This window comes from Hyalella azteca, unplaced genomic scaffold (genome assembly GCF_000764305.2).
Source record: "Hyalella azteca isolate HAZT.00-mixed unplaced genomic scaffold, Hazt_2.0.2 contig1740, whole genome shotgun sequence".
NCBI lineage: Eukaryota > Metazoa > Arthropoda > Malacostraca > Amphipoda > Hyalellidae > Hyalella > Hyalella azteca.
Window position 1 is genome coordinate 305,460 of NW_025932041.1, and position 27,277 is coordinate 332,736.

General features: G+C 37.0%; 1 protein-coding gene across 1 annotated transcript; it reads left to right on the plus strand.

Moving 5' to 3' along the window:
* The first annotated feature begins 1,370 nt into the window (after window positions 1–1,370).
* On the plus strand, window positions 1,371–26,874 carry LOC108673552 (LIM/homeobox protein Lhx3). Its single transcript, XM_047883791.1, has 9 exons — window positions 1,371–1,889; window positions 5,693–5,867; window positions 7,363–7,565; window positions 16,346–16,363; window positions 18,416–18,584; window positions 19,743–19,909; window positions 25,299–25,499; window positions 26,290–26,424; window positions 26,804–26,874. Exons 1-9 carry the CDS (start codon window positions 1,679–1,681, stop codon window positions 26,872–26,874), a joined length of 1,350 nt encoding a protein of 449 aa, XP_047739747.1. The 5' UTR covers window positions 1,371–1,678.
* The last annotated feature ends 403 nt before the right edge of the window (window positions 26,875–27,277 follow it).

Below are 27,277 nucleotides of genomic sequence, written 5' to 3' on the forward strand. Positions count from 1 at the left end.
GGCCGACCAAAAGCTATAATTGGCCGACGATAATTCACTTGTGATTCTCAACATTGTATGACTGATTTTTCTAGACATTAGCTTGATTAAGAAAGTGAGTGCACATTTTACATATGTGCGGTCTTCAGCTCTATGATCCGGAGCGATAATTTATGCAGATGACTAAAAAGAAGTAGAGCGAACCCAGCGCGTTCATTGGTTGCTCGAATTATGGACGCTTCTTATTGGTGGATGTCATGGAACGGACCGCAAACCGCCTCCCTTTCCGCCGCACCTACGCTGAACAGTATAAACTTTATTGTGTACATTGTAATTGATATATATTTCAGCACCAATTTACTAGTTACTCTGCAAGCAAACTCATTGGAAATAGTTTTTATATTATTTCAAAGCTATTTCGGTAGCCTGGGGTGAAGGAACAAAAGGTTGGGCTGGTCGGCGCAGAGGGCGGCGCCGGCGCTGCGCTCGCCACTGCGCAGGTGCCGCAGCATTGCCGGCCTGGCCGCCGCGGCGAGAGGCTGCGCGTGCGCGGTGCTGGAACTGCTGTACAGTGCCCGCTGGATTTCACCAGTCACAGAGGAATTATAACTTAGAAAATATTGGAAAAATTCAACTTTTTTGTAACGGAAAATTATATTCTATATTTTAGTGAGTTTAATAACTGGAGATGATAGGAACTGAATTTCAAGTGATTAAATAAGTTATTTGTTGACAGTGATATTGTGCTGGTGGCCGCTCATGAGTTTCTTCGGTGAAAAAGTGACTTGTTTCCTCTTATTTTTTTCAATTCAATTGGTGACCACATTTCCTTTTGGTTTTATAGAACTATTGAGATATTATTGATGTTAGGACCAAACCTTCTCTATTGTTCAAAAAAATGCTTCACAAATGAACTTATAATTAAAGGTCGTATATATAGTACTTCGCAAATATCCTTTTATGCGTTGTAGTACTTCGCATACGTACTTTTATACGTGTTAGTACTCCATTAATGTACTTTTAAACAGAGAAGTGCTTCATGATAGGTCCATTAATTGATTATTTCACCGAACGAAGTTTTATACAGTACACGAACGTGCATAATCTGATGCGTGGTATAGTCGTATTTTATAAATTTCATTTGTATATTTTCTAGAAAAGTACGCGTTAAAAGTATGTTATGTTTAAATGTATGAGATACGGAGCTGCATGATGGTACAATGCACCCACAGCGGTCATCTGTACCGATCGTATAGTGTCATCATAATTTGAGAGAGCAAATTGATTGCACTTTTTCGTTTGTAAAAAGTTTTTGATGATCGGATAACTTTTCTGTGAATTCTTTCTTACAAATTTCTAAAAAAAACTTCCCAAATTTTGTTTCAGAGAGAAAGAAAATCTGTTTCATACTTCAGGTGGAACTGAAATGAAATATATCTTTGTTGATTGTATATCTTTATTGTGAACGACTTTCTAGCTCAAAAAAATAATATAAAAATATTATTTTATCATGGAATGCTTTTGATGAAATAAGTACTGATAATATCGGCGAGCATTACTCAAAACAAGACAATTCATACTCACTGAGGCTGAAAAATATATTTATAATAATGAGAGTTTTTAGGGCTGCCATCGAAAAACCATAATTATTTATAAAGGATAAGCATCAGTGGAAAGAAGTACGGAAATTCCATAAAAAATGATACTGTACGGCAACACAACCCTCACTCCTCTTCCCTCATCCTCGTCTTCATCCTCTTGTTCCTCTTCATCCCCACCTTCATCCTCTTCCTCCTCCTCCCCCCATTCCCCCATCATCCCCATGGTCGGGGTTGCCGACATCTTCGTGCGTGAGAGCAAAGACCTCAGCACAGCCCTCATCCCCGCCGGCCTTCACCCGCTCCTCATGTGTGAGTGTCACTCCATCCCCATCCCCAATTATTATTTATTATGATGAGCATTTGAAATAGGTTCGATATTCTCCAAGTCAGATTTCTTCCCTCCATAGGGTACATGTCACTCCCTTCCGTAATATAGTTTATTACAACAGCATTTAACCGTACCAATAAGGTACACAGCAGAGAAAGACGTTCGTCGAGGATAGGAGCTCAGAGTCAATAACCCTATATATATACTAACTATAATATTCTGTACCTAGTGAACTTTGGTCCGCAATCTAGTTGTAAAATCGGGATAACCGCTATTTTGTCATAACTAATTCCTTACAGTATTATTAATTATACCCATAATTATTCATAAGTAACCAATAAACACGTCAAATAGTTCCTCTCATCTCTTGGGTGTATCTTTGCTCAGAATTATTCTTAAATATTAATTGCATTCTTCAAGAACCCAATGGCTTTGGAAGTTGTTGAATGACCGAACTGAAATTATTTAGACGCTGCAATAATATTGAATAAAATTCAGGAGCCGCTGCAATAATATTAACTGAAATTCAGTAGCCGCTGCAATAATATTGATGGAAATCAGGAGCCGCTGCAATAATATTAACCTAAATTCAGTAGCCGCTGCAATACTATTAATGGAAATCAGAAGCCGCTGCAAAAATATTAACGGAAATTCAGGAGCCGCTGCAGAAATATTAACCAAAATTCAGTAACCGCTGCAATTACACAACTGAATTTCATTAGCCTGTTTAAAAATTAGTGAAATTAATGTTCATCACCGCTGCAATAAACAGGCACTTATGCATAAACATTAACCTATGAACATAATAAATATCGATATTTTCATTATATAGATATATAATACACGTAGATATTTCAGCTTCGCTCTGGAAATAAACTGCAATCAACGATTTAATATATACATTTTAAGCTTATCAAGGAATTTTTTTTAAATTATGCCCTATATACGATCAAATATTCCCAAGGAATAACCAATGCTAATTTTAACTCCTAATTAATTAATATCTATCAAACGCTCCAACAATTTTAGGCTCTCCAATAGCTGCTTATTTTCTTGTTTCTTCAACATCGAATTTCACAGATTTATTTTATAAATAATAATTTAATTTCACTCTCCTGTTTTTCATATGTAATTATTATTATACCTGTGAATACGATTATAAAATTATCAGTTTACTAGTAAAATACATATAGTTTATTATAATTTTTAATTTCGGTATATAAAATTAGTATGTTAATTTTACATTCTTTGTAAATTTGTTACTATGGCATGATAATTTATACCTTTACAATGTCAATTCGTAACTATAGAATTTTGTGCATAGGTTGAACTTTCTTCTACCTCTTGAGAATAGAATTAAATTCCACGTAATTTCTCTGTCATTCTTTATTTAACATAAATAACGTTTTTCATCAAACATTTCCGCAGTTTATCCAGTTGGAGTGTCGATTTTTTCGTTGAAAATTCCCTTTTAATAGCATAAATTTCGAGCAATCATATTTGTTTCCAAAAATTTCAAGTCATTCATGACTATTCAAATTTTTCCGTAAACTATTCATGATCATTTTTTAAATATCACTTGTTTTCACTCCTGAAACACCAATATTGAAACACAGGAGAAGCATCAACAATTATTAGCAAACCTAAATTTGTTCAGTTGTTTAAGCAGAAAAATTTTTGAATTCAGGTTTTTTAGCCCGTCGTGAGCGTATTTATTCCTGCTGCCTTCATTTCTCCCCCTTCCCAGTATCGCTGCATATATACTTCATGTCCCCCATTTCCCCCCAGGTTCGCTGCAGATCCCCCCTCATGTCCCCCAATTTCCCCCCAGTATCTCTGCAGACCCCTACCCCAATAACCAGCGCCCATCTCAAACCAAAAGCAAATGTTACTCCATGCCGCCCCTGGTAATGCAGCGTCCTGTAGCCACCGTCATTACCGCCATCGCCCAACGCGCTGCAAAAGCCACACGTTTTTATCTCGCGGCCAAGAAAGGCCTTCATAGCCGTGCTGGAATGGCCCCAATGCCAGTCTCTTATTGCATCATTTAATCAGTGACGCTGCCCCCCGCCCCTCAACAAAGCCAGAATTGCCTCGAAACGATGCTTCGTTGCCGGCAAATGTTGCTCGGGTGTTGTTCCGGGTTTTTTTGGACACGTTAAGGCAGTTTTTGGTTGTCGTAGGATTGGGTTAGCGCACTTACGCGCGATGATGCTATGGCGAGCACATTCTTGCCCTCTGATTCCTCCGGTAACGAAAAGGAGCGAGGTTTTGGATGAGTTCGGCACTTGCTTTTTTTGGCGATAGCACCAAAAATCTTTTGCTACTGCTACTGTTACTTTTTTGATTGGCAAGATATATGCTGATAATATGTTTTCAAAATATTTTCGTCATTTTAGTTAATTGTTTTTATATTAAATGGAAAGTATTTATAAGCATCCTGCAATATGTTATAAATTAACTCTAATATATGCCCATAATTCGAGTCATTGTTAGCAAAATGACATAAACATCCGATATCGTATTTCATATTGCTATATTAATAATTAAACTAAAATACGTATAAAGCATACTACAATATATTTAGACTGGAAGTATCCCTCAAAAATTAGTCTACGGAATTTGATACCAACATTTAATTTACTTTCAAAGCCTCCCGCAGCAGTACCCCCTATATGTGCAACGTTCGAAAAAGTTTTTTAGTAATTTAATTATTTTAGTCTTTTTTTATTTCCGTCTTGGCTACATCGGTTTTGCAGTTTGGAGAAAGAAATTTGTTTATTATAACATTTTTTGAAACTAAATTTCGTCCAGCCATCCTTCTCTTGTCGGCTATCCAGCGTCGTAGGTTTTCCCGCAATTTTACAAACTATTATAAAATAATGATATCCCTCTTGCAATTCTATAAATTTTCCCTTGTTTACCTGTAGTTTTTTGACACCGATAATATTCGAAACACTCTTAAACCAGTTAAGCGTTGTAGCTGAAATTTGTGACTATTACATTTAATTTCTTGACTAATATTGGCAATACTGAAAGGGACCAGATTTCGATTTCCGAGGACCAGATTTCAATTTCTTTCTGTCGATTGTTTAATAATCTAAACCCATTTCTTTTTATTTAACAGCGACGATCCAGAATGGAATGGATGATTTTACTATTATATAGAATAAAATTATTTATAATTTTATATGTATAACGTCATTTGTGTTCTCATAGAATTTAGTTATAGAAATGATAACAAGAATACAAGAGTTGCTTTCATTCTGTATTTAAGAACCCAAAAGTATTATTTACTAATAATTAGTGATAGAATTAACCGATGTAATAATATTTTATAATATCACTTGGTATATCTAGAGCAATACCAGTAATACCCTAATGCTGATACTATTAATAACAATGATAACAATAGTACCAATACTAGTATAGAATTTATAATAGTATACTAATATTAGCATCTGGTGCCAATATTATTAGTAACAATTCTCCTTGTTAATATTTTCCCTTCACCACTTGAATCATGATTTGCTTTATCAACATTTAGACTATACATATTAAAAGTTATAGTTTCGATTTTTCATGACTACGATTATGATTACAACAACGTAAACCCTAAGTATAATAAAAAGCCTTTTTTCTTATTTTTTCACGACAATGATCATGACAACAATAACCAACCTCGAGACAACGTAGAATAAAAGTTTCTCTTTTGATTGTTCGTATGATTATGGGTCTAACGTCACGACTACTTAAGATAAAAGTTTTTTTCTTTATTTCGCAGCAACGATCCCGAAGTGCGCTGGCTGCACCGAAGCTATCCTGGACCGCTTCATCCTGAAGGTGTTGGAGCGGACGTGGCACGCGCGCTGTCTCAAGTGCTGCGACTGCGGCCTGCAGCTCACCGACAAGTGCTTCTACAGGAACCAGCAGGTCTTCTGCAAGGAGGACTTCTTCAGGTGAGGCAGGCTGCTGGGACCAGCAGGTCTTCTGCAAGGAGGACCTCTTCAGGTGAGACTTGCTGCTGGGACCAGCAGGTCTTCTGCAAGGAGGACTTCTTCAGGTGAGGCAGGCTGCTGAGACCAGCCTGTCATCATCAAGAAACGTAAATATTGTGGAATGAACGACCAAAAATGCTCGTTGAATCTGTTGAGAATAAAATCTAACAAGCAGCCGGAACTCGTGATAGTTTTTCATGACTAGCAAGCCAAAATATAAGACGCGATCGTTGTAGGAAGTCCAGGAACACTTCCTGGCGCAGGATAAACTCGTTGCAGGAAGCGGTAGGTCTTCCCTAAGGAAGCCTGTAACGTTGGACTTCCGAAGCCCTTCCTGCCACTGGGCATTAGATCACATGACGGGGCTACTTATATAGTGCCCTGGGCTCGACACGCTTGGCAACCATAATATAAGTATTTAAAATTCGCCCATTTCAATATTTGATAAAAAAACTTATTTCAAAACTTGAAAGAGACGAATTTCAAAGAAATTATTTTTCTTATTCGTTTAAAATATATCCTGGGTCCAAAATGACAAAACCACAAGCTGCTAAAAATTTTATATGCATAAATGGGTTTCCAGGAAATCATGACGGGAATTTTCTCTATTTTATGGTGAGCCAAATTAAAGGAGATTAAAGGATGAATATTGAATATTATCTTGGGACACTCCTAGCGACACGATGACCCTACAGGATTGTGATTAGAACTAATTAGGTTCAATGCATCAATAGACGACTATTGATTATTAAAATTTTCGAATGAAAGTATTATAAAACGAATGCTCTTTTATAAATGTGTATATCATTATTTCAAAATTAGAGTAGGTACCCTGATGGATTAATTGGCAGAGTTTAGTGGAACTTTTCTGCACTTTCAAGCTTAGTATATCATATACCATTAAACAAATGAACATTTTTACGTTAGGCTAGATTGAGTTAGTATGGCTGGGGCATTATATTTAAAAAAATTAAGAGTTCTTACATCCATCAATCTCTTTTCATGCTAAGCCCGCTACTCACAGATCATAATTCAGCTGCTAGGTGTACTTAGGACTCTATGTGCACTTATGCCGCTACGTGTACTTGGCCGCTACATTTACTTAGGCCGCTTCGTGTACTCAGGTCGCATCGTGTACTTTAAAGGTCGCATCGTGTACTTAGGCCGCTATGTGTACTTAGGTCGCTTCGTGTACTTAGGCCGCTACGTGTATTTGTCCGCTACGTATACTTGGCCGCTACATTTACTTAGGCAGCTTCTTGTACTTGGCCGCTATATGTACTTAGGTCGCTACGAGTACTTAGGTCGCTTCGTGTACTTAGGCCGCTTCGTGTACTAAGGTCGCTACGTGTACTTAGGTCGCTACGAGTACTTGCGAGTACTTGCATCGCTACTTATACATAAACATGTAATAAAAGTACGGCCCCTGAAGACCTTGCTTCTCGTTCCTCGTCAGGAGGTTCGGCACGAAATGCGCGGGATGCGACCAGGGCATCCCACCCACGCAGGTGGTGAGACGGGCACAGGACAACGTCTACCATCTGCACTGCTTCGCCTGCATCATCTGCCAGCGCCAGCTGAACACAGGCGACGAGTTCTACCTCATGGAGGACAACAAACTCGTCTGCAAGACAGACTACGAGCAGGCGAAACAGCGGGGTTAGTATCTTGTCTTTTTGTAATAAACTTTAACAACTATTGTATTATTCAATGATTTTTTTAGGTTTTGCATGCTGGTTTCTGCCCGTATTCAGTTTTCTTGGAAATTTTGTTAATCTTATTTGATTTTTTTCAATTTTTTTCACTATTTTAAGAGCTTCTATTTAGATTTTATGTGCTTTTACTGGAAATCTGCTAGCCTCCATTTTTATTTTCCAATCGATCTTCATTTTATAAAATGTTCAATTCAGATTCTTTATTATTATTTTTCAGTTCTTAGCGTACATTTTCCCCCAATGCTTCAAAATTTTCGATTTTATCAAAATATTTTTTATATTAGCAAGTTATCTTGTGCATAATTCGTCAATGGTCCTTAGATTAACGAATTTTTTATCACAATTCATTCAATTACTCATACATTTATTTATAATTCCTTTATATATAGTCATCCATATCCCACGCAAGCGCCTATTGATTTGTCAAGTCTTCAGAACGATCTTAATCTAATTCTAATTCTTTAAATTATTAAGCTTAAATTCAATTATCTTATCTTCTGTGGTTTCTCAATTAATGAGAATTATTATTTGCGTGAAACGTTCACATATTTTCTAAAAAATCAAGATCAAATCCGTTATTTAATCGCTCTTTTCAGTTTATCAATGTAAATTATTTATTCCTTCGTTATAATTAAAGACTGTAATTTTTCCTAAATGCTCATTGAATAGTGAGAAATATACATTTTTCTGAAAATGAATTAATTTATAAGAGGATTAATATATGACCCTTACATGACCTCGTTGCCATAATTTCACACCCATGTCATCCATATATTTTCCAACCATGTCATCGGTATATTTTACACAAAATTCATCCATATATTCTACACCCATATCATCCATATATTTTACACCCATGTCATCCATATATTTACACCCATATCATCCATTTATGTTACACCCATAACGTCCCTTTATTTTACACCCATATCATCCACATATATTACACCCATGTCATCCATATATTTACACCCATATCATCCATTTATGTTACACACATATCATCCATATATGTTACACCCATATCATCCACATATATTACACCCATGTCATCCATATGTTGGGTATGCCTTTACTCGATGTTGTATACAAACATATATCGTTCGCTTGTCCTGCTCAAACATTGCTCGTTCCATACAACATTTGGCTCATGCATTGTGCTCATGCCTTTTTGGCTCATGCATTGTTGTGCTCATGCCGTTTTGGCTCATTTTATATTGTGCTCATGCCGTTTCGGCTCATGCTATATTGTGCTCATGCCGTTTTGGCTCATGCTATATTGTGCTCATGCTTTTTTGGCTCATGCATTTTTCGGTAATAAAATTCTTTGTGTGCATATTTTGACCCATGCATTTTCATGCTCGTATATTTTTGCTCATGCATGTTTTTTCTGTAGATGTTTCCCTTTCTTTATTTCCAGTTACATTTTTCCTGCATTATAAATGCGACTAATTGACATTTTTCTGATAATTCAGTTACGAAGGTGAATGAAAAATATTCCTATAATGGTTTAGCAATATTTAACCCATTTTATCCATCTAATCATTATTGACAAACATATTTCTTATAGTACTGGCTTTTTGACTCAGATTTCTCGCTCTGGCTTTACGCTAAGAAGACATTAAGAAGTCATTAATTGATATCCTTACTGTACAAGGAACATAATGAGTTGTTTATGAAATTACTTGGCACTTGGCACTGCATTTGCATATGTACACTGAAAATCAGAATTTCAGCTTTCAGACTGATCTGTTCACACACTGTAACGTTACACTGATTGTAACATCTATATTTGCATGCGCACCTGGTACATGGGGGAGGGTTTAGGGGCCTCTTACGATATAAGTTTTGTAACAACTTATTTAATTGTACCTGCTTACTTACATTAATTACGTAGTTGAAGAGAAATCGGCTTTATATCATTATGATCTAACGATAAGTCAAAATTCGACAAAGATAAATCTTTGCCTTCTTTTTAGCGCATTTCCTCATTTATGAAAAAAAATAAAATGCACTATTGTGCTCGCCATGTCCGTCCGTACGTCCGTCTGTTCGTCCGTGACTTCACGTTTTCGTCGACGAGAAAATGCGCTCTCTGTCTCTCACTGCAGTGGGTACTGAGTTATATTTTTTTTAAGATAGACCTGTTTCTAATAATGTGAATGGGGACTAGTATAGATAGTGGATAGTATACACTTTACTTTTAGTTCACGTACAGCATCTTTTATGCTTGCATTCACTTGTTAAAAATCATTCATTTCCGCAAAATAATAAAGAATACTCATGAGTTTTAGCGTTCACATGGATATGTACTGCAATAGACATCAATTCCGAGCACGAGCGCTTAATTGTACAGTTGACATAAAAAGAAGACAGCTTCTAAATAATCTAACTGACCGCACTGCACGTAATCTTGACATGAGTGTGTACTCATATACACAGTAATTATGTTAACTAGAGAGCATTAAATTTTAGCTCTACAATGGGAAGATAACACTAATAGAGTTATGATTTTGCACAAGATAATGTCACTATTACTTAATAAAATAAATAACCTTACACATCCTGGCCATAAAACACGACATAAAGAACGCAGTACCGCTACGAGTGCACTGTACTAGATTCATATAGATTTTTTCCTGGTATTGTGGTATTATATTAAAATGCAATGGTGACCTCTGACTTATGGTAAAACTTTTTAAAGTAGCACTTTCACTTTGATGCCGACTGTCATGGACAACGCATAGTTTTGCATCGGAATGCATTATTCCATTATTTTGACTTATGTGAAGCATTTTCTTCAGTCATAACTAACTTCACGTGATAAACTTTAGCCGAAACTATTCCATCGATCACAACTGATTTCGGTGCTTAGCCGACTTTGATTCTTCACAAGTTTGAGGCACGCTAAATTGATCGTAAGTAAGTCGGATGAATTTTTCTATCGAGTGCCTTAGTTGTTTTACTTATGATTCAATTTCAACAAAAAATTTACCAGGGCAAAATTATTTGATAATAAATTTAGTGAAACAAAATTAAATCATTCGCTTCTTATTTTTGATGACTTGCAACCAATTGTTTTTAATATCGGATTTTCTAACGATGAATTATGTAGAAATTTATGAAATTCATTTACGGTTAGTGACGTCAAATACGTACTTCGCTCGCTGATGCAACGCGCAGAATTTGCGGATAACAAAATAAAGCGATAATCGAAAAATTAAAATGAAATATTTCCATAAACATTTTAAAGGAATAAATATATCGCATAAAGACTTGAAATATTCTCATTTGAATAACACATAAATATAGAAAATACAGAAAGGAATAACACAAATTTCTATACTGGGTAACTTTTTTATTCGATGAATATATAACGTGACGCTGCAAAGTTTTGTGTGTACGGTGCCCGACGATCGATGCCGGTGTTCTCATAGCAAACTTATGACAGGCTGTTCTTTGCTATCGATCGTCTTGTGTATATATACTCATTTCAGCTCCTTATAACGTCAATGTTTACCAGCAGCCTAAATTAAACAAGTGTTTGAGCTTTGCTCTCTTGGGAAACACAGGATTTGAACAACTTATATAAGTGCTTGAAGCATTACTTCGTTTTTCCAATTAGATAAACTCTTGAGGAAATTTATCCTCATATTTTCAGTAGAAACCTTCACAAATAATCAAGTCGGAATGCTTGGATGTTTCACCGCTATTTTCTTCTCATTGAGTTTAGGTAATAAATATTATAGTTGGTGTAACTCAATTAATTCTACTTGGAATGATCGTGTTATAATTGAGTTATCCGCATCACAACATTGCCTTTAAACATGAGGCCACTATTTAATTTGAACATGGCCTAAATTTTGTCCTGATTTTGCTGAAGAAGATGAGGATAATAGTATCAAAGTTTGAACAAGAGTTTGAACTAAACACACCTGGTTGACTTTGACAATTGAATATAGGGCGGAACGATACGATACTTTCATACGATAAGCAATTATTGCACTAGGCATTTTACGTGATAAGAAAGATTGCAATAATTCTCTAACATGGTATCTTATTGCAACGCAAACGCAATCATCTCATACAACAAATTCGTTCAGTTATAAATTATTTAATAATTCGTAATTAAAAAACTTTTTTGCAGTCATGAGAGCTATTGCATTTCAATTAATCTCCACAATATCATACGGTTATCTCCCCAATTTGGTAATAATAATCACCACTTAAGTAGGAATATTTACGCAATGTTATTATTATCACAACACAAATTTTAAAATATCCAAACTGGTATGAAAATCGAAATAATAGGGAATGACTATACCGCCCTATCTGACATGCTAATCTCTTCTACGCCATAATTACGAAACATAATATATATTTATGAAAGCTTGGCGACTTACGTGTTGAGTAGAAAACATTTTTCTTCTCTGAAGAAAACAATTTACACAATTCAATTCGTATCACGTGCTTCCCGAGGTTCATTCGGTTGATCATGCCTGAAAAGCAATCTTTCGTAATTACTTCCTAATTTCTATTCGTCAAGTTGAATTGAGTTATCGCCCAACAATACATTACAGTGCTGTAAAAGTGTCTTCTCAGAACCCTATAAAATTGTAATTATATGATACATTTTCCCTTTGTCCAACAAGAATTTACAGTACTGTAAAAGTGTCTTCTCTGAACCCTATAAAATTGAGATCATATGAGAAATGTGTTGACTTCGCCCAACAAGACATTACAGTAATATAAAAGTGTCCTCTCTGAACCCTATAAAATTGCAATTATATGAGTAATGTTGACGTCGTTCAGGTATGTATTACATGTATGTATTTGCCCCTTTCGTTACTACTGCATTTGCACAGTTGCCTGCACTTAACCCCTCTAGCGTTGGATTCTTCGCCTGCTTATTCCAGTATCTCGGTTGTCTGAGCCACGCCAAGATCCACCGCAAGGTTCCTTCTCACTCGCAGCACTGGTCGAATATTCCAGGATATCTGGAAATTCTGAATATCTGTTTTGCGGGATGAATTTCTCGGCAAATTGGAAATACAAAATATTCGTTAAGTGGGAGAATATACAGCTTGTTTTTGTTCAATTTCAACACTTACTTTTAGTTCAGAGCCGTACAATGGTGGTCTTATAAAATGTGCATAGCGAGAAGGAGCTTGCGGTGCTCTACACTTGAGTCTTCCTATGCTAAATCATGGGCGAGTCATCGGTGTCCAGATAGTAGCTAATTATGTCCACTTATTATCAGTTCATTATATTTCCGAGCTGCCTGAGTAACAGGCCGACATTTTTGCTGACCATTAAAATGGGTTCGATATTTATAATTGTTTGAGAGTTACAGTTAAAATTCAAATGATTACTGATTATCTAAATTTAAAAATTAGCAATTGGATTTTGAAAGAGGAATACATTTCAGACTACTTGCTATTTGCGCCCATGATTTTGAATAGGGTTACACCTCGGATTGAGGGGTTGCAATAGTGAAGGAGGAAGGGGAGGGAGGGTGCAAATAGAGTAAGGGTTGGCGTACATGTGTGCATTGGGGGAGATTTGTGTGGTTTGTGTTAGTGTGTGTGTGTGATTGTATGAAATGTTTGTGTGAAGTTAATCGGGTGAGTAAATTGACGGATGGCTGTGTTATGTTCTGTGTGAGGTTTATGTGTGATGTTCTGTGTCTATGTGTGGAGCAAGGAATGCATAGTGTAGTGCGGTATAAGTGTGATGCATGTCCACGTGTGGAAAGAGGTGTGGAGGAATAGACAATTTATTCGGAGAGAATTTTGACTGCGTAGAGACAGATGCGCTATAGTGAAGAGAATTTGACTGTGCAGAGACATGCGCTAAGAGAATTTGACTTCTCAGAGACAGATGCGCTAGATTGGAGAGAATTTGACTGTGCAGAGACAGATGCGCTAGAGTGGAGAGAATTTGACTGTGCAGAGACAGATGCGCTAGAGTGGAGAGAATTTGACTGTGCAGAGACAGATGAGCTAGAGTGGAGAGAATTTTGACTGCTCAGAGACAGAAGCGCTAGAGCGGAGAGAATTTTGACTGCTCAGAGACAGAAGCGCTAGAGCGGAGAGAATTTGGACTGCGCAGAGACAGATGCGCTAGAGTGGAGAGAATTTGACTGCGCAGAGACAGACGCGCTTATAGAGTGGAGAGAATTTGACGGCGCAGAGACAAATGCGCTAGTGTGGAGAGAGATGTCTCTGGAAATGCGTGTTAGGAAATTCAGAAATGTATACATGTGTACAGGCGCGTGTGTATGAAGTGAGGGTTATTCTGTATAGGGGAATGAGGGAAGCGCCTACAGGGGGAAGTGAGATTAGTGCATTGAGCATATGTGGAGAGAAACACATATATTTTAAAGAGATATGTTTGATTATTTGTGTGAAGGTTCATATGCTTCGAGCGTGCAGTGAATAATGCAAGCTATATTGTGTGTTGGTAGCAACGTACGTAATTTAACTGATAAAGGCTGCGTAATGTATATAGGACGCTGTTGCCCCTCACGCCAGCTGAGCTGGCAGCACCTACTTGCTGTGTAAGAGTACAAGTAGTTCTAAGTAGTACAAATACAACCGTACACTGCTGTGTACATGCAGTACACAGCACAGCAGGTGTAGATTAAAAGTCAAGATGCAGTGTCAGAGATTGGCAAGAGATGCAGAAAACATTCAATCTTATGATTGTTGCACAATGTTGCAGAATTGATTGACCGACGTAGTAATTTCAGCCCCTTAAGTTTGACAAACGTAATGCAATATTAAAGTTTTATAAAACTGAAAGCTTTGACTGACTGACAATATGCCCACATAATATAGAAAACCATACACAAACATTTGTTGACTTTTAAACATTAATCAATACATTAAATGCATCATAGACTGACGACGTGCAATCTCGATTTGACACTTGCAGGAGCGACAGGCGATGAGGAAATGTACATTCAAAAATCTCTAAATTAAGTCAAAAATTGACAAAAATTTTGCCTGCATTGATTTGAAATAAAAAAGAGAATTGATTGACAAACAATATGCGATCACGGTACTGGTGGACAAAATTCAATCATGATAATGGCACAACATATGCCATTTTATTTTGATACTGTTGGCAATTGTGCGTTAAGATTCGTTATTGAAGAGTTTATTGCTGAAAGACAATTAATGCATGGGCATCTATGGACTGACAGACATCAAACAAATGCGGATTGAAAGAGCACATAAAATAAAACTTTATTTTATTTATTTAGTCATATTATTTTTTTATTTATTCTTATTTATTTGCAATCATGGATTGCTCGTGACCATTTGTGACTAAGTTACCATTAGAGAATGACACTATCATTAATAGTCGGACGAACGTGGCGAATGTTAAGAAAACTTTTTCGGTGAGGCACCTCAATCGTCTGAAACATACTGCCATCTTATAATTAAAGGAAAAAATTAATACTTGTACCAAGAAGCCACATTTGAATTTGAACAATTCCCGAATAAAAGCAGACAATAATGGAAAAGCTCCTGCAGCAACAGTATCCATACAACAGAAAAGAAAGTATGAATCATTATTATAACTCTAGAGATTATCCACAAAAAGTAGCAGAGACCGACAGTATATATTATGTCAAGTATATATATACCATCGAGCATATATACTTTAATTGACTTGCCACAGCAATGAGTGTCTACAGCCAACAGGAATGCAACAACAGACGTTAAAGAATAGGCACATTCAGTATAGGTTGACAGAAACTACCATCTTATTTAAAAATGGACGGATCACAGTGACCAAAGAACCGCTGACTTAATTAAGGACTGGTATAACTGGGCCTATACTTTCAAAAAAAGTTAAGAGATCGTAAGTTCATCAGCCAATCATTGGCGGCCTTTCAAGGAAAATCCACTAATCATGGACAAGAAAATATAGCGTAAGTACTTACGTTCACTTAGCGAGTTTTGAAAGTATGGCCCCTGGACTCTAGCATGAGCCGCATGCAGCCGCGGCCAGCATATCAGCATATACCGCCAGGAGTAGCGCGCTCATCATTAGCCTAAGTTTGGGAGGTCTCCGTGGCTGATATTCGGTCGTTATATGCACCCCATGGCTCGGTCGGTGGGTACAGAAGAAGACTTGTGCAGCAAGAGGCCCAGAACTACAATCAATGCTCGTCAGCTGGAAAAGCTGAAGGCAGCTTACTCAGGCTGCTCCAAACCACCGAGACACGTCAGGGAACAACTCGCTTCTGACACCGGGCTGGACATGCGGGTCGTCCAAGTGTGGTTTCAGAACAGGTACGTGTCTTGTCGGACTGCTTGCAGGGCTTGCAAGGCCTGCAGGGCCTGCAGGGTCTTCAGGGCTTGTGGGATCAGCAGGGTATTCAATGCGTTTAGACTATATATATGAAGGGCCTGTTGTGTCTTCAGTGCTTGTGGGATCTGCAGGGTCTTCAATGCCTGCAGAGTGTGAAAGGGCCTGCAAGGACTGTTGGGTCTTTATGTTCTTTACTACTTGTTGGATCTGCGGGGTCTTCAATGTCTGCGGAGCGGGAGGGCCTGCAGGTCTGTTGGGTCTTTATTTAGTACTTGTGGGATCTGTAGGGTCTTCAATGCCTGCAGAGCGTGAAGGTCCTGCATGGTTTAATAGGTCTTCACTACTCGCAAGGCGGTAAGCTGGACCAGCAAGGCTTGCAGGGCCTTCAATGCTTGCAAGGCATGCAAAGCCTGCCAGGTTTGCTATGCCTTAAAATCTTGCAAATCTTGCAAGATTTTCGGGTTTTTCATTTATTTCTGGTCTGCATGACCAGCAGTTCGAAGGCTTGCAGTGTCTTCTAGACTTGTAGACCTTGCAACGCTCACGAAATTCGTTTGGTCTGCAAGGCTTCTGGGACCACAATTTCTCAGAGATCCTTATATAATTTACTAGACCTGCAGGCCTCTGCAGAGCTTGCGTTCTATTTCAAATCTAGCGTTTATACTTGAGCCAACCTCTGCTCTAAGACTTGCAGGCTTTGCAGAGTCGGTAAGCCCTGCTTGCAGATCTCGATCAAACCGAAAATTCTGTGTTGTTCAGTGACAGCGCGTCCTGCTGTTAGGTGGATGAGTGAGGTGCTAGTTCCAAACTAAAGACAAGGCATCATTCAAGCGTTATATTCAACTTGATAGGACTCAATTAATGTAATCTTCATAGACGGAAGACAAATGTACCATTTTACTATGTTGCGATGTCTCAGCGATATTACTTTTCTCATGAGCAGTCGAAATAACTCATATATTTTTTTGAACTATGTTAATTGAATTGCAAAATAGTCATCATTCTTTTTGACAATTAATACATTTTAAAGCTGTTATCTCTGTGATTTTTAACGACCGGCAGTGTCAATAAAGCAGTTCAAAGAAGATTAAACAGTTAAAAGAAAGTTATTAATTTGTTAATCGTTGGCTGGAACTAGTTCTGATAAATTAAAGATTTGTATAGAAACAATTTTGTCCAAAATTGTTGTCGCGTACCTCAATGAAAAGTAGTTTAAAATAAGAAATTTTGCAGACGTTCTGCGTTGATTATGGTTAATAATGGTAGAACGTATATAACAAATGTATATTGTACATGCAATGATACCTACAAAAATCTTGAATCGCAGGTAAAGAAAAGTAGAGGAATTTGTTATATTATGAGCAGCCTCTCTCCCCCTCCCTTAATTCTATATTGCTGCTATTGTAATGCCAGCCCTCAACCCCCTCCCTGTACCACAAATAACCCCTTGAATCTGATGCCCTCATATCCCCTTGCCTGGATGTCATACCCTCATTTACTGTACATGCGAATGTGTGTATGTGCGTTTGAGTGTACATTTTTTGCATGATATATAATTATTATATATCTTTGTTCTTACATTATTATTATCCGTATTTTCAATGGATTTTCTTCGAATTTATCAATATTGCGCTTGGAATGTCTTGATTATGATTAGAATGTCGAGAGTGTATATAACAAACGAAATTTCATACATTTATTAATGATGTTGTTGAAGAATTTTATATGGTTCAAAAATCTTATCTTCATTCTGAACCTTTAACTAAGTCAAACCAAATAATTTTTGTTTGTACTTATAAGTAGAGTAAACAATGTTTTCCTCTTGTTCAACATTCCAGGTACAATTTTGCATGCTTTTATTCCCTCTATACATTTTTATATATTCTTCCATTTATTCGCATTTTACATCCAAGGCCATTCGCCGCACGTTTTTTAACATTTCAAACTTTTTGCGATTTTACATCTCTTATTAAAAATTATCGCTTAAAAAAGTTCTTGTTGCACAGCCGCAAGATTCCTGAATGTTGACTTTATTATAAAAATTAAATAACGGTTGACAAAAACCTTGATAGGTTTAATTTTGAGCAATGGGCAAACTCGCATATTCTTCAAAATGCAAATCTTAATAAGGAAAAAAACAGCTGAGAAACATTCATTTGTCCACATTACAATTTTAGATAATTAAATTTATGTATATATTACAGTGAGAATTGAATAACCATAACTAATTATTTTAGCTAAAAAGCTGTCGTTACTTGGTTAGACCAATCTTTATAATTCAATGTGTGACAAATTGATAGCAATAGCAGCAGGATAGTCGTACTAACTAATCACGTTATTCCAATGTCGTTGAATTGTTCAAAATTGACTATAAGAAACACCATTATTCTTACATTATTTTAGCATTAATTTTTCTAATTCTAGCTAGAAGCGAGAGAAATAAATTAAAATTTAACGGGTCATTTGTAGACGGCGACGGGACAAACAAACGTCCCCGTACCACCATCTCTGCGCGCCAACTGGAACAACTCAAACAAGCCTACAAAGACAGCCCCAAGCCCGCCAGACATGTTAGGGAACAGCTCTCACAGACGCTGGGACTCGACATGCGCGTCGTGCAAGTCTGGTTCCAAAACAGGTCAGTGCAATAAAAACATGGGAAATTTCAAGTAAATTCATTAAATTTTTCATCGATAGCTACTTCACTATGAAGTCAATTAACAAGGTGAGTGTCCGCCAAGGTCTCCTTGTGCATCATATGTACCCAGTATTGTAATGGTTAACTTTGATGGTGCCCATTATACTGCACTTAAGATGAACAAATAATCGTTTCAAGATAAACAGGTCAGTGTATGTTACATGGCCTCCAGGTATACAAACGATACTGTGATGTTGAACATTAACGGAAACTATTATACTGCACCTATATCAAACAGTCTTATTAAGCCAAATATGTGATCTTAACAGCTCTTCAATGAGCATCATGTGAGATTAATCCATGTTGGGACCAATTAAAATTATTCTAAGATACTCAGAGTCTCATTCATATTTTTAGACAGTCTTGCGAGGCTGATAATGAAGTAAGCCTGTTAGAGTGCACATAAGAGATATGCAGACAGTGTCGTGAGTTTGCCTACAGGCAATTGTGAAATATTCCATTCGAAACAGTTGGATATGTACTGCACAAGAATCTTCTCAGTTACACAAAGCCTCCTGGCAGATGACGTTGAAACAACGTTCAATCGACGTTATTTAGACGTAAAATTGTCGGATGTATTAAATAATATCGAATTTTTTCTAAAACATCAACTTCAGTTACACTAAAGCCTCCTGGCAAATGACGTTGAAACAACGTTTAATCGACGTTATTTAGACGTCAAATACCCGGAAGTATTAAATAATATAGAATTTTTTCGATAACATCAACTTCAGTTACACTAAAGCCTCCTGACAAATGACGTTGAAACAACGTTTAATCGACGTTATTTAGACGTCAAATACCCGGAAGTATTAAATAATATAGAATTTTTTCGATAACATCAACTTCAGTTACACTAAAGCCTCCAGTCATATGACGTCGAAACAAACGTTTAATCGACGTTATTTAGACGTCAAATGCCCGGAAGTATTAAATAATATCCAATTGTTACGAAAACTTCAACTTCAGTTACACTAGACTAAAGCCTCCTGTCATATGACGTTGAAACAACGTTTAATCGACGTTATTTATACGTCAAATGCCCGGAAGTATTAAATAATATCGAATGTTTTCGAAAATTCCAACTTTGTTGGACAGGCGGGCGAAGGAGAAGCGTCTGAAGAAGGACGCGGGACGGTCGCGCTGGGGGCAGTACTTCAGGAGCATCAAGCCGGGCGGGGGCGGCAGGGGGGCGGCCGGCAAGGACGGCAGGGGCGGCAGGGAGGCGGACGATAAGGCCGACTCGGAGGTCGACTTGGATGCACGTGAGTAGATTTCCTTCGTAGGATATAAAGTCATAAAATGTACTGTGAAGCTTAAAAATATATAATATCGAACAATTCAATTAAGACTTGAAGGAAAGCGATCACATCTTTGCAACCGCGCGAAAACGTAATATTTTTAAGTTAATGTATATAAATTTATAGTTTCTCTAAAAGTCTAAATATTAATGTATAAATGACATGAATGTATTAATTAAATACGAAACCTGAGAAGAAGCTCATATGACGATACAAGTTCATTATTATTAAAGATGATGAAGGAGGATAAGGCGGATATTTTTATAAATAATTTTTTAATTGATACGTTACATCTCGTGGGGAGGAAAGTATAGCAGTTTATAGACGTTACAGCTCAAGGGGAGAGACGTAGTTATTAAAAACGAAAATTAGTGATGTGACATACGTGGTGAATTTTTCGTTTGAGTTTCATTTTTTTTCATTTCCAGTATTTATGACTCTATTATATGGTTCCAAATACGAAATAAACAAGCTGAAGACCACATAAATAACATTAAACATTGATTATATCAGCCAAACATTGTAGTCAGTTAGCACTAGACAGTGCTTCTCTGGAGCTTGGCAGTGTTTGCAATTATCGACTACAACCTTCATTGTCAAACATTGTCCGTGCACAGCAATGAATGGGCGTGTTTATCTATGGCGAACCCGTCAGAAGTGGGCGGTACGCGGAGGTAGAGGCGGGAAAACGGGCGTAGGGCGGTACGTGGGCCGACCGTGGCGTAGGTATAGAGGCGGGAAAACGGGCGTAGGGCGGTAAGTGGCAGACCGTGGTGTAAAAGGCGGCGGTGGAGTCCTTAGATTATTTTAAATGCATCGTCCATAATCTTTCATAGGTTTCTTAATATGAATTATAACATTTGTTAAATGTTATTTAGAACGATAACGCCGCAAATGATTTCAATTGCAGTCAGCTGTTCCTAAATAATATATGCAAACCTCGTATAGTTCAAACAGTTTCTCCTCTCGTATTGATGCAAGCAGCGCAGCAGCGGATGGGCGGGATTTCTATGATTAAAATCCTAGCTTGCTAACAAAAAATTGATGAAAAAAATTCCCTGCTAAGTAACCTTTTCTACTTCTAGCATTTTTGAAATCTAAATTCCAATCCCAATCTAAAAAGCTTTAGAATTCGCGATTGCTTCATAATTTATTTCTTGATTATTTCTGATTAACCTTTTAAAGTTTATGTCTCCAGTTGGTGCAGAAAAATTATAACGACTGTTATTATGAGTCTAAAACATATTTTCATACCATGTTTTTGCTCATTACATTCAGAGTTTGAATCGTTGAAAAATGAAAATAGAACACAACTGTTTTCACTGTAACAACTATTATTTTTTCGCCGTGCAGCACCGATAGTATCTAAATATTCACATTACTTGTTATCACTCAGAAAAATGAGCAAATAGATGTCCAAATAGCGATACACTGTTTGTCATTTATGAGTCATTCAGGCACTATTTGGGCGATGACTTTCAATTTTTTGAGTTTATATAGAGTAATGTGAGGTATAATAACGATACTTCACTCGAGTGATGTATCGTTATTATACCTCACATACCTCATTATCATACATCATACAACAAATTATTCATACATCACCACATATTGGCGAAAAATCTGAAAAACTTCTATAAATTATCTCCCTCACTAATAGAAGATATTGAAAAGAATTGAGTGTTAATCGAGATAATCTGATTTTATATGATATTGAATAAGATTATTTCAAAATTTTCCAAAAATATTGTTCACACATTGCTACATATATGCAAAAAATGTAAATAACTTCAATGCACTATATTCCTCAATGATAAGAAACATTCGCGATAATAAATGTTAATCAAAAGTATTTTATTCATGTAGCCTATGACAATGACTACGATTAATACAAAATTTTGAAAGAAATGAGCATCCTAAAAAGTTTACTTAATCTCCATAGTGTTTGTGCAATTCCCATTCTGAGCCAGAGCGACCGCGCAGCTCGAGATCGATGGCAACATTGCAGCGGCAGTGGGCCTCGTGATGCGCGCCAGCACAACACGTTTCCGGCGTCGTGCATGCACCGTAAATTCACGGATTTCTTGCAACTCGTAGACCGTAAGGTGTAAATTTATGTGCGGATTACGCCACGTTGCCTACAAATTTTGCCCACAAATGCCTTCCTTTCCCAGGATCGGCGGCACATTCCTGAATGCTCTTTCCAGAGTGAAATGCTCTATTGATTTGAGGAAGTTGCTAGTTCCGTCCGTATTGAGGACATGGGCTTTGCAATAAAAAAACTGTGTTCTCAAAGTTGCATGAATCTTGTAAGTAATACAAAGCAATGGTTCAAACTTTGATGGCTTGATTGCTAGAGCAGATCGAGGTTTATGTCTATGCAAACTTTTCATCAAAACAACATCTGAAATAATTTGCATATGAGCTAAGGTCCTAAGGAGTATGATTTAACAATTATGATATGAACAGACATGATAATAAAGGCCACAGGCATGCATGACTCTACAATCACTACGAGTCAATAACCGAATTAAACGACAGGATTAAAAATAATGCCTAACACAAATGAGTCAAAATTAATAATAGCACGAGCAGACATGGATCAACTCATCAGCAGACACGTACGTACGAGTCAACGAGCGTGAGCAGACACGAGTCAACGAGCGTGAGCAGACACGAGTCAACGAGCGTGAGCAGACACGAGTCAACGAGCGCGAGCAGACACGAGTCAACGAGCGTGAGCAGACACGAGTCAACGAGCGCGAGCAGACACGAGTCAACGAGCGCGAGCAGACACGAGTCAACGAGCGCGAGCAGACACGAGTCAACGAGCGTGAGCAGACGCGAGTCAACGAGCGCTTGAGCAGACGCGAGTCAACGAGCGCTTAAGCAGACACGAGTCAACGAGCGTGAGCAGATACGAGTCAACGAGCAGGACGCTGCTCGTCGCTGCCGTAATGGCGTCGCGGTCCGCTGGTCACAATCGATGTCGCCGCCGCGATTCCGAGTTTCTTGCGTCCGCGTCATAAATTGGCGCCTTTTTGCTCAGGACGCGTGCGCCTTATAGGCGTGCGGCGCTTGATTATATGCACTCTATGCGTATATTTTCACTAACACTGATTATACGCGCTCTATTCGTATATTATCGCTAACACTGATTATACGTTTTCTATTCGTATAATACCACTAACACTGATTATACGTTTTCTATTCGTATATTATCACTAAATCTGATTATACGAGCTCTATTCGTCTATTATCACAAAAAAACACTGATTATATACGCGTTTAATGTTATAAAAGCACAAAGCCTAAACATTGATAATTATGCGCGATATATACTCCTATACGTATATCGCGTATATTAGTACACATAATTCATTAAAAGTATTAATTCGTACATTCATTTTGCACGGGCATAATTCTTTTTTAATTTATTTTCAATGATGAATGTAACTTAGTGTATCTTAAATAAATAATTCTAAATTAACCCCGCTTAATATTAAATTTGAGTCCATTTGCAGCAGATACGATAAATTAAGTTCGCCACGAACGACGTACCGAGGACATATTCTCGAATAAACAAATTAACCGAGGTTAAACTATAATAAAATATTTGCAGATTAATCATTTAATTGCCATTTGAGTTTTCATCTATACCTGATCATTGCTAGAATACGAAACCATTCTATCGTCCCATTATCACACGACCATTATAGTAATGTGTAACATTAGAATGGTATTTTTAAAATAATTTTCTTCGTGAAATCCTTTAGGCCATTATATTTTCAGAATTAAGTTTCTATTAAACTAAGATACTTCGAGTTAGTATTTCATCATACTTTTTTCACCACCACTCATTATTTATCTGCAGTCATGCAAATATGCTTGCATCCAGCAACTCGGAATCACGGTTAGCATTTCAAAGCGCATAGTCCATGTAACGCATGACCGCGTCATGCGCATCAGTACTATGATGAGTCTCGCTCAGCGATCAATATGCCTGGCGATATCATCATCAATATCATCACAATTATCATCACAATCATGAGCAGCACCGGCTGCCGTCCCCTCACCTGCGATGCCAAAGATCATCACACCAGCGCGTCCGCTTCCGGTCCGGCAAATGCGATTTGGTCGATCCTGATTTCATCGGAGATTCCGGCACCAGTTTTTGCCGGGCTTGAATATAACAGAAATTTCCTTATGTTTCTGTCGGTCCTGACGGAGATTTTGTTTTCTTTTTACTGGCCCTCTTGGTTTATATGTGTATATACTGTACGTATAAGTCTTGATTTTAAAGGGACTTTCGCTTTATTTTTTCCGGTCTTTATATTAATCGAGGTTTCGTTTTGTTCTTGGAGGTCACGATATTAATGTTTTTTTTTCTGTAGTGAATTTAACGAAGATTTTATTTTTTCGGTTTGGATATTTGTTTCAATTTTTCTTACTCTATGACTTCAACCACAATTTCCTTTTTCATTGGAGATCGTGATTTTAACGAGGAAATCATTGTTTATGTCAGTCCAAATTTTAGCACAGAGCTTCTTTGTTCTCATTGGGCCCGATTTTGACGGATTAAAAATTAAACAATAGTAAATATATTTCGGAAATAACATGAACGAGAAAAAAGACGTAAAGTTCGATTAAATCAAGTCGATAAGAAATTTTCTTGACTTTTCTTCTGTTTCGATATATTGATATTGTGACTTAATTAGTTCCGGGTGTTTTTGCCCCTGTGGCTTTCAAACGAAATGCGCGTTCGCTGCTCATGCAATCGTGATGACGCTGGTATGCAACCTGGGAAATGACGCCTCCCATCTCAAATGACGAGAAAGAGCTTCATATTCATTTTACTTATTGATCATAATTATGAATTGTGTAAGAAAAATTGTGCCAACACATGATCGTCAATGCATCTATACAATTCTGTAAATTCATTAATGTTTAATTTAACTTTTCATTTCTTCCTGCGAACGGGAGCATCCCTTTTACTATACCTACCGTGTAACCAACGTGACATCTCTTATGACCTCATATTTCAATATTTTTGCAGCCTACGTAACATTATTACTAGTCAACGCCACATTATTACCTCTGGTAATCAATGTAGCATCATTACTTGTCAACGCCACATTATTACTCTGGGTAATCAACTTATACTAGTCAACGCCACATTTTATTACCTTAGGTAATCAACGCAACATTATTATAAGCCAACAGCACATTTAACCTAGAAAAATCATCATCACATTTTAACACGCTTGTTATCAACATAACATTATTAACACTTATTTATATATTATATATTATCCCCACATTTATATATTTATAAAGCTGCCATTTCGTGCAGACGACGACATGCTGCTGGACTTGAGTGAAGGCTACCGCACGCCAGGCCCCCAGTCCATGTCAGACCTGGAGCCTGGCCAGACCACCATGAGTCCCCACATGCAGCACCACCACCAGCACCCTCCTCCCCCTCCTCCCCAGCACCCAGCACCTCCCCCACACTCAGCACTACAGCACCCACAGCAGCACCCTTTCCTGCACGGTGAGCAGCACTGCTAATATAATGTAATGATGAAATATTATAATGATGATAAGTGCAATAATGATAAATAAGTGATAATGATAAAAATAATGATAAATAAGTGCAATGATGATATCGCTGCTAATATCATGTGATGATGAAATATTATAATGATGATAAGTGCAATAATGATAAATAAGTGATAATGATAAAAATAATGATAAATAAGTGCAATGATGATAGCACTGCTAATATCATGTAATGATGAAATATTATAATGATGATAAGTGCAATAATGATAAATAAGTGATACTGATAAATATAATGATAAATAAGTGCAATGATGATATCGCTGCTAATATCATGTGATGATGAAATATTATCATAAGTGCAATGATGACGATATGATGTAAGTGAACTAAAATTTAAATAATGAGTGTATTGATTAAAATAGAAGTTGAATAATAATTGTAAGTAATATGTTACTAAACACAAACACTCACGGCTGAATAAAATGTATACTATATAGGTTTCCGTTTGCCGCTCCATTTTTAACGCTAAAGATAAATGAAATGATTTCTTAGCGTTAATATCGGTAGCCTTAAATTACCTCATTATTTAACTGCCCTCATTTTTTAATGCGCTGAATTCATCAAGGCATATTTAATCAAAATTATTAAATTTATTGTATATTTAATTAGTATTATTAAATTTATTGCATGTTTAATTAGAATTATAACATTTATTGCATATTTAACTAGAATTCTCAATTATTATACATGTTTAATTTACTATAAATTTCTGGCTGCAGGGGCTGGAACTCCCCCTTACATAGGAGGGGGTGCGGGAGGGGGATCTCATTCCCCAGGCGCCCCCCCAGCTCCCCCACACCCCCTGCTCTTTGCTTCTTTCGCTGACCACCTCAACCCCTACCAGAACCCCATGAGTGAGTGGTGCTCTTTACCGTATAACTTTACCATATAACTTTACCATATAACTTTACCATATAACTTTTCCATATAACTTTACCATATAACTTTTCCATTGAGGAAATCTAGAATTTCGAAAGGAAGACGGTTCAATTCTAAAGGCTACATGCATTTTTGAGGATAATAAGTATAAGACGTCACAGTATATATTAATATCACACTATATGGTTACAGGAAAAATAAATTCTCCTTCAATTTATTAGTAAAATTTCCTAGTTATATTACAGTCAGTTTCATTCAAGTGAGCATTAATTCTTTGTTGTTAAATTTAATTAATTCAATAATTTAAATTAGTTATTCCGTTAACATTACCAAACCATGAGCTGACAGTTGTAGGTCTGATACACCATTCGACGATTTTAATCATCTTTTCCATACAATACGTCTTTATTTCGCTTGAAACTTAAGAATCTCAACTTAAATGAACTTTAATCATTTCAATTTGTTGGTCAGCTTGTATAAAATAGCGTCTCGTGACACCGAAGATTTAATTTAACTGGAAAGGACCTCAGGAAGTGATACAGAACATAAGAAAGTGATTCAAAGCATCAGAAAGTCATGATACAAGGCATGAGCGTGTCATATACAAGAGGGCTGATCCCAACGTCTGTGTGAGCTGTATTAGAACTGTGTACATTTGTATATTCAAATTAGCTGTGAAGAACTTTATTTCTAAGCCGATATTTCCCGCTAAAATTATTTGAATCAAAACGTACCATTGTTAATAATCTTAGTCTGTCTATACGTGGAGTTAAAGAAACTACGTTAAGGAAATAGCAGTAAATAGTGAAAATAGTCTAAATCTATATA

Bases quoted from the DNA above. Each gene is read 5' to 3' on its own strand.
- LOC108673552 (XM_047883791.1), top strand. From the start codon at position 1,679: ATGATACTGTACGGCAACACAACCCTCACTCCTCTTCCCTCATCCTCG. The intron at 5,868-7,362 runs GTGAGGCAGGCT...GTTCCTCGTCAG, and splicing joins TGCAAGGAGGACTTCTTCAG to GAGGTTCGGCACGAAATGCG. The intron at 18,585-19,742 runs GTCAGTGCAATA...TTTGTTGGACAG, and splicing joins CAAGTCTGGTTCCAAAACAG to GCGGGCGAAGGAGAAGCGTC.